The sequence below is a fragment of the Salvelinus alpinus genome, chromosome 1, assembly GCF_045679555.1.
Source record: "Salvelinus alpinus chromosome 1, SLU_Salpinus.1, whole genome shotgun sequence".
Classification (NCBI taxonomy): domain Eukaryota; kingdom Metazoa; phylum Chordata; class Actinopteri; order Salmoniformes; family Salmonidae; genus Salvelinus; species Salvelinus alpinus.
In genome coordinates this window covers 2,291,724-2,300,609 of record NC_092086.1, presented here as the reverse complement: position 1 = coordinate 2,300,609, position 8,886 = coordinate 2,291,724, and the positions used below count along the sequence as shown (strand labels likewise).

At 45.9% G+C, this 8,886-nt stretch overlaps 1 protein-coding gene across 1 annotated transcript in view; it reads right to left on the bottom strand.

Annotated features, from left to right (window-relative positions):
• Positions 1 to 6,389: 6,389 nt before the first annotated feature.
• The window catches only part of flii (FLII actin remodeling protein), a gene marked incomplete at its 3' end in the record, with an annotated part of 65,335 nt that continues 62,838 nt past the window's right edge, over positions 6,390 to 8,886 (bottom strand). The window contains 2 exon segments of the mRNA XM_071390674.1: positions 6,390 to 6,561; positions 7,595 to 7,678. Coding sequence (XP_071246775.1) covers positions 6,390 to 6,561; positions 7,595 to 7,678 — 256 coding nt within the window.

Sequence of the window (8,886 nt, the reverse complement as noted above, 5' to 3'; positions counted from 1 at the left end):
AAAGTAGAATTAAGACATCCGGGATAAATGACTCAGCTGAGCTCAATGAAGCCAAAACATGTGCGTCCAGGCTTAATTGGTTGCACAAAGACCAAGCCAGGATGAGCAGACACGGATTCATTAAGCCAGGTGAAACCAATCCTGGATAGGTGCGCGCTCACGGCTCACTCAAATAGACCCCGCCACAGATCACAGATTAACTGATTTACCATGGCAACTAGAGCCGCGTACTTTTCCCCGTCGGAAGCACAAATCCTCATGGAGGCATACGAGGAGGTAAAAGATATAATTAAGAAGAAAGGCAACACCGCCACAGTGATAAAGCAAAGAGAAAAAGCGTGGCAAAGTATTGCAGACCGCCTGAATGCGTAAGTAGTGCACAATTACACACTCACCGCTCCGCTGAAACATCACAATTACAATTCAAATATTTAATTCACATCTCCAAAAATGCAGTTGTACTGTAATTATGAAACGGTTAAATTTTTAATTGAAATGCACTGCAGATATGAGTGAAATTGTGTAAAGTAACTCCATCACACTGTATAAAGCTATGATAAATTTTTTGATATTTTTACTGAAAACAAGACAAAAATACCAAGTAATTTTTTGCAGTGTGACTCCATTAAATGTGTGTGTGTGTGTGTGTGTGTGTGTGTGTGTGTGTGTGTGTGTGTAGATTAAACATGAACGGGCCAAAACGGACATGGCAGCAGGTCAAAATCAAATACAAGAACATTCTGCAGAATGGTATGGTCCCTGACTAATATTTAACAAAGCACAAGCATATATTGTACCCAGAAGGTGCCTGCTCACACATTGTCTGTACTGTTTTAGCAGTGAAAAAGAATACCCACAGACAAGGCACGGGTGGTGGGTCACCAAAGGCTGACCTTACCCCAGCAGAGGACATGGCCTTGGAGCTAAATAAAGGCAGGCCCGTCTTAGAGGGGATCCCTGGGGGGAAAGAGACGAGCATAGGTTCCTCCCAAGATGCCACCCGCTTCATTCAAGGTATGTCCTTCCATCTCTACATGGGATACAACCACATTCATATTGAATCAATTTGGACTGTCTGACTTTGGTTTACCTATTGCCTTGCAGTGTCTGGCAGCACTGTGTTCCTGTTAGAGCCACCAGCACAAGCACCAGACGATGCTGATCCAGTGAGTACTCCATCAAAGGCATACTGTAGGCCTGGCATGTCTTGTCTACTAGCTTCAATATGAATCCGATTAAATGTGATAGGGTGAAGGCCCCAGTGCAGCAGCAACAGCACATGATGGAGACGATGATGAGGAGGAGACCATCTCTCTGGATTCCAGAAGGCATGAGGTATCATGTTAAGACTGTGAAAGTACTATTTACTCTACAATGGTGAGGAGTCCTCATCAAAATCAAAAAATCTAATTTCTTTTACAGGACCCAGATGCTATACAGTGGGAAAACCAGCCTGGCAACATAGTGCGTATTAATAAAAGGACACCACATCCTGCCAAATTCCAGCTGCGCTAATTGTATTGTGTTCACAGAGCTCACAAGCTATCAGAAAGTTGTATGGCAACCACCTCCGGCGCCAAATAGAACTGGCAGACATAGACATTCAGTACAAGAAGAAAAAGATGGAAAATCTTGCACTGGAGTCCGAAATAAAAAAGAGGACAATTAGGAAACTGGACCTTGAAATAAAAAAACTTGAGAGGGAGGTGAGATATGCCTTCAATGTACACTGTATGCTAACTGTAACACAAATGTATTAATCATTATTTTTCTTTCCTCCCCCAGCTCCAAGAAGATGACACAGCTCAAAATAAAAATTAGGTATATTCTCGTAAAGTCAAGTGAGCCATGACATATGAGCTCTTATTGTGAGCACACAGGACGGTGGCATCTTTCTAAGGTTTTTTTTATTTTCCCAGCAATCAGTACAACCAAGTCATCGTTATAAGGCATCGCCCTCTTTTGCCCACCCCCCCAGCACCAGGTGTGGCCACTAGCCTATATGAAGGCCCAAAATTGTGTGTTCCTTTCTGCTCTGACAATGGCATGCCCATTCGTGCGAGATGTGGTGGATGAAGAAGCACTTGTGCTGAGGAGAGCCTTCAGGCGAGAAAGGGTCTTCAGGGACCGGTTGGACCCACTGGCCTTCCCTGATGACCATCTATATGAAAGATACAGGTTTTCTGCAGATGGCATCAGGTATCTATGCAGACTACTGGGTCCCAGGATTAAGCACCGCACTGCACGGAGCCATGCACTGAGTGTGGAGCAAATGGTTTGTGTGGCCTTGCGCTTTTTTGCTAGTGGAGCCTTCCTGTACTCAGTGGGGGATGCAGAACAGCTGAACAAGGCCACAATTTGCCGCACAATAAGGAGTGTGTGTCTGGCTATCAAAGCATTAGCAGATGTCTTCATCTCCTTCCCTGGCCACAGAAGACTCTGTGACATAAAAGAGGAGTTCTATAGGATTGCAGGTAAGAGGATCTACAAATTACAGGACAACTGTTAACACATAGTAGGATACTCATTACTTTGTGTGACAGGTTTCCCCAATGTCATTGGTGCAGTGGACTGCACACACATAAGGATAAAAGCCCCCTCAGGTGCCCATGAGGCCGATTTTGTGAATAGGAAATCCTTTCACAGCATTAATGTTCAGGTGAACATAACTTTTTGATATTGTCCATTGACGAACACTCTGCATTGCCAGTGATGTGCATTGATTGGTGTAATATTCCTCATCTTATGATTTCAGATGGTCTGCAATGCTGACTGTGTGATCAGCAATGTTGTGGCAAAATGGCCTGGCTCAGTCCATGACTCCAGAATCTTTCGGGCCTCTGAAATCTATCAGTGCCTATCACAAGGTAAGCCACACAACCCCTATTTATAACCATCATGGCTGTGTCAAGAATATCACTGTGTTTATGAGGTAGTAATGATGAGATTTTGTGTTGACAGGTGAATTCTCTGGTGTGTTGCTGGGAGACAGGGGGTATGGCTGCCAGCCTTTTCTCCTGACACCTTTCACAGACCCCCAGGAAGCACAGCAGGCCTACAACCATGCCCATGCCAGGACCAGGGCCAGAGTTGAAATGACCTTTGGCCTCCTGAAGGCACGCTTTCACTGCCTTCACAAATTAAGGGTCAGCCCTGTTAGGGCATGTGATATTACTGTGGCTTGTGCTGTCCTCCACAATGTGGCCTGCCTGAGGAAGGAGAGGGCCCCCAGAGTGCCACCAGCCATGGACTGGGACAATCCGGCAATCTTCCCTGATGACGACAGTGGTCGGCTGCTGAGGGACCAATATGTGTTGAATTATTTTAGTTAGTATGTGTGCTTTCAATTTTGGTTAAATATGTCCTGCGGTGGCAGAGGAATTTGGGTTTTTTTGGGTTCGTTTTTTGACGAATTTGGCCTCTTATGATGTTTGTGCGGTATACTGTGTGTAATACAAGGCTGCAGGGAGGCTACTGCATCCATTCATTTGTCTGTTCAGTTGATGTGTATGGATTTGTCCTGCATTTATTTTAGTGTGCAGACATGCAGGGTGTGTTATATACAGACCTTTGAATGTGTATGTATCATTTTGTATAATATGCTTGGATTCTGTGCTTTCCATCTTGTAGAGTCACTGTGACTTCAGTTTCGAAAGGAGCTGATGGTTTACCTGCTTTGTTTTGTCCTTATTCAATAAAGGAACATAATGTTACACATTGTGTTTTTATATTCATATGGAATGTGTATTTGTTTATATGACAGAGTACTAGGGCCACACTGAAGAAAAAGGATAAAGTCATACATTTATGAGGCTGGTTCTTTCTGCAGAAAAGCTACATATTGTTTTTACAGTTTTGATACTTATGACAATGTGATACTTAATATTCTGGCACATCAGCATGTCTTTGTTTATGAAACCATACTGAAGTACAATTTCACGAAATGCCCCACATCTGTCATTTTAACAACTGTCCTCCTTTAAAACAACTGGTTACAATATTATGACTTGTGTTTTTTTCCCCTCTGTGGCCCTAATATTCTATCATTTTATATATAGCCTTATAGTCTATGGGAAACTGTAAATTATCTAATGATAGCAACATCATCTAAAAATCATTTTTTATCCAAAATCATTGAAATTAATGATCACAAACGTTTAAATAATAACAGTGGGTCTAGTTATATGTGATAACAATGTATAGTGAGCAGTGAAATAACTATTGGTTTCCATTTGTGGTGACTGCTGACTGACATTAGGGATGAGATTAAATAGATCCTGGAATTTAGCCTGGTCTGGAGCAGGCTAGCTCCACAGAATAAATCTCCATGGTAATTTATACCATAACATATCCTCCTGCCCCCTATCCATCTTTAGTGCAACCGGATTACGGATCAATTGAGCCAGGATCACCAAGATATCCTGGCTTAATCCCTTATCCTAGTTTTGTGCAACAGGCCCCCAGACCCACCTAAACAACAACAACATTAGCCCAGACCCACCTAAACAACAACAACAACATTAGCCCAGACCCACCTAAACAACAACAACAACATTAGCCCAGACCCACCTAAACAACAACAACAACATTAGCCCAGACCCACCTAAACAACAACAACAACATTAGCCCAGACCCACCTAAACAACAACAACAACAACAACATTAGCCCAGACCCACCTAAACAACAACAACAACATTAGCCCAGACCCACCTAAACAACAACAACAACATTAGCCCAGACCCACCTAAACAACAACAACAACATTAGCCCAGACCCACCTAAACAATTAGATGTCAGGGGTTAGAGGTCAGAGGTCAGGGGGTACCTTGTAAAGTTTGGGTGGTATGGGTGTGAAGTCATCAGGGACGTGTCTGGTTAGAGGTCAGGGGTCAGAGGTCAGGGGGTACCTTGTATAGTTTGGGTCGTTTGGGTGTGAAGTCATCAGGGACGTGTCTGATTAGAGGTCAGGGGTCAGAGGTCAGGAGGTACCTTGTATAGTTTAGGTTGTTTGGGTGTGAAGTCATCAGGGACGTGTCTGGTTAGAGGTCAGGGGTCAGAGGTCAGGGGGTACCTTGTATAGTTTGGGTCATTTGGGTGTGAAGTCATCAGGGACGTGTCTGATTAGAGGTCAGGGGTCAGGGGGTACCTTGTATAGTTTGGGTCGTATGGGTGTGAAGTCATCAGGGACGTGTCTGGTTAGAGGTCAGGGGTCAGAGGTCAGGAGGTACCTTGTATAGTTTGGGTCGTTTGGGTGTGAAGTCATCAGGGACGTGTCTGATTAGAGGTCAGGGGTCAGGGGGTACCTTGTATAGTTTGGGTCGTATGGGTGTGAAGTCATCAGGGACGTGTCTGGTTAGAGGTCAGGGGTCAGAGGTCAGGAGGTACCTTGTATAGTTTGGGTCGTTTGGGTGTGAAGTCATCAGGGACGTGTCTGATTAGAGGTCAGAGGTCAGGGGGTACCTTGTATAGTTTGGGTCGTTTGGGTGTGAAGTCATCAGGGACGTGTCTGGTTAGAGGTCAGGGGTCAGAGGGTACCTTGTATAGTTTGGGTCGTTTGGGTGTGAAGTCATCAGGGACGTGTCTGGTTAGAGGTCAGGGGTCAGGGGGTACCTTGTATAGTTTGGGTCGTTTGGGTGTGAAGTCATCAGGGACGTGTCTGATTAGAGGTCAGGGGTCAGAGGTCAGGAGGTACCTTGTATAGTTTGGGTTGTTTGGGTGTGAAGTCATCAGGGACGTGTCTGGTTAGAGGTCAGGGGTCAGGGGGTACCTTGTATAGTTTGGGTCATTTGGGTGTGAAGTCATCAGGGACGTGTCTGATTAGAGGTCAGGGGTCAGGGGGTACCTTGTATAGTTTGGGTCGTATGGGTGTGAAGTCATCAGGGACGTGTCTGGTTAAAGGTCAGGGGTCAGGGGGTACCTTGTATAGTTTGGGTCGTTTGGGTGTGAAGTCATCAGGGACGTGTCTGATTAGAGGTCAGGGGTCAGGGGGTACCTTGTATAGTTTGGGTCGTATGGGTGTGAAGTCATCAGGGACGTGTCTGATTAGAGGTCAGGGGTCAGGGGGTACCTTGTATAGTTTGGGTCGTTTGGGTGTGAAGTCATCAGGGACGTGTCTGGTTAGAGGTCAGGGGTCAGGGGGTAACTTGTATAGTTTGGGTCGTTTGGGTGTGAAGTCATCAGGGACGTGTCTGATTAGAGGTCAGGGGTCAGAGGTCAGGGGGTACCTTGTATAGTTTGGGTCGTTTGGGTGTAAAGTCATCAGGGAGGTGTCTGTTTAGAGGTCAGAGGTCAGGGGGTACCTTGTACAGTTTGGGTCGTTTGCGTGTGAAGTCATCAGGGACGTGTCTGATTAGAGGTCAGGGGTCAGAGGTCAGGAGTCAGGGGGTACCTTGTATAGTTTGGGTCGTTTGGGTGTGAAGTCATCAGGGACGTGTTTGAGTATCTCTTCAGGTTGTCCTCCCAGGACCTCCCAGAAGTTAGGAGGTTCCTGACTCTGCTGCAGGGTGGTGATCTCTGCCTTCCCCTTACGCTCATTCTTATTGATCTTCTCTGCAAACAGCCTACACACACACACACACACACACACACACACACAAGGTAGAGTTGGTGTGTGTTAGTTACCGGGCCTTAGTGGTACCGGCCAGAGTAGTGTTGGTGTGTGTTAGTTACCGGGCCTTAGTGGTACCGGCCAGAGTAGTGTTGGTGTGTGTTAGTTACCGGGCCTTAGTGGTACCGGCCAGAGTAGTGTTGGTGTGTGTTAGTTACCGGGCCTTAGTGGTACCAGCCAGAGTAGTGTTGGTGTGTGTTGGTTACCGGGCCTTAGTGGTACCAGAGTAGTGTTGGTGTGTGTTAGTTACCGGGCCTTAGTGGTACCGGCCAGAGTAGTGTTGGTGTGTGTTAGTTACCGGGCCTTAGTGGTACCGGCCAGAGTAGTGTTGGTGTGTGTTAGTTACCGGGCCTTAGTGGTACCAGCCAGAGTAGTGTTGGTGTGTGTTAGTTACCGGGCCTTAATGGTACCAGCCAGAGTAGTGTTGGTGTGTGTTGGTTACCGGGCCTTAGTGGTACCAGAGTAGTGTTGGTGTGTGTTAGTTACCGGGCCTTAGTGGTACCGGCCAGAGTAGTGTTGGTGTGTGTTAGTTACCGGGCCTTAGTGGTACCGGCCAGAGTAGTGTTGGTGTGTGTTAGTTACCGGGCCTTAGTGGTACCAGCCAGAGTAGTGTTGGTGTGTGTTAGTTACCGGGCCTTAGTGGTACCAGCCAGAGTAGTGTCGGTGTGTGTTAGTTACCGGGCCTTAGTGGTACCAGAGTAGTGTCGGTGTGTGTTAGTTACCGGGCCTTAGTGGTACCAGACAGAGTAGTGTCGGTGTGTGTTAGTTACCGGGCCTTAGTGGTACCAGACAGAGTAGTGTCGGTGTGTGTTACCGGGCCTTAGTGGTACCGGCCAGAGTAGTGTTGGTGTGTGTTAGTTACCGGGCCTTAGTGGTACCGGCCAGAGTAGTGTTGGTGTGTGTTAGTTACCGGCCAGAGTAGTGTTGGTGTGTGTTAGTTACCGGGCCTTAGTGGTACCAGAGTAGTGTTGGTGTGTGTTAGTTACCGGGCCTTAGTGGTACCGGCCAGAGTTGCGTTGGTTCCTCTCCAGATGAGTATCTCCAGACCCGTATCCACCAGGAAGACAAACCTACAGGAACACAGAGCATTAGAACTACAGGACCACAGAGCATTAGAACTACAGAGACACAGAGCATTAGAACTACAGGAACACAGAGCATTAGAACTACAGGAACACAGAGCATTAGAACTACAGGAACACAGAGCATTAGAACTACAGGAACACAGAGCATTAGAACTACAGCAACACAGAGCATTAGAACTACAGGAACACAGCGCATTAGAACTACAGGAACACAGAGCATTAGAACTACAGGACCACAGAGCATTAGAACTACAGGAACACAGAGCATTAGAACTACAGGAACACAGAGCATTAGAACTACAGCAACACAGAGCATTAGAACTACAGGAACACAGAACATTAGAACTACAGGAACACAGAGCATTAGAACTACAGGAACACAGAGCATTAGAACTACAGGAACACACAGCATTAGAACTACAGGAACACAGAGCATTAGAACTACAGGAACACAGAGCATTAGAACTACAGGACCACAGAGCATTAGAACTACAGGACCACAGAGCATTAGAACTACAGCAACACAGAGCATTAGAACTACAGGAACACAGAGCATTAGAACTACAGGAACACAGAGCATTAGAACTACAGGAACACAGAGCATTAGAACTACAGGAACACAGAGCATTAGAACTACAGGAACACAGAGCATTAGAACTACAGCAACACAGAGCATTAGAACTACAGGAACACAGAGCATTAGAACTACAGGAACACAGAGCATTAGAACTACAGGAACACAGAGCATTAGACCTACAGGAACACAGAGCATTAGAACTACAGGAACACAGAACATTTCCATGACAACAGTATTGTCAGTTTGTAAAGCCCTCCATGGTGCTGTCCATGCTAAAACAGACTATCCATCTCCATGACAACAGTATTGTCAGTTTGTAAAGCCCTCCATGGTGCTGTCCATGCTAAAACAGACTATCCATCTCCATGACAACAGTATTGTCAGTTTGTAAAGCCCTCCATGGTGTTGTCCATGCTAAAACAGACTATCCATCTCCATGACAACAGTATTGTCAGTTTGTAAAGCCCTCCATGGTGCTGTCCATGCTAAAACAGACTATCCATCTCCATGACAACAGTATTGTCAGTGTGTAAAGCCCTCCATGGTGCTGTCCATGCTAAAACAGACTATCCATCTCCATGACAACAGTATTGTCAGTTTGTAAAGCCCTCCATGG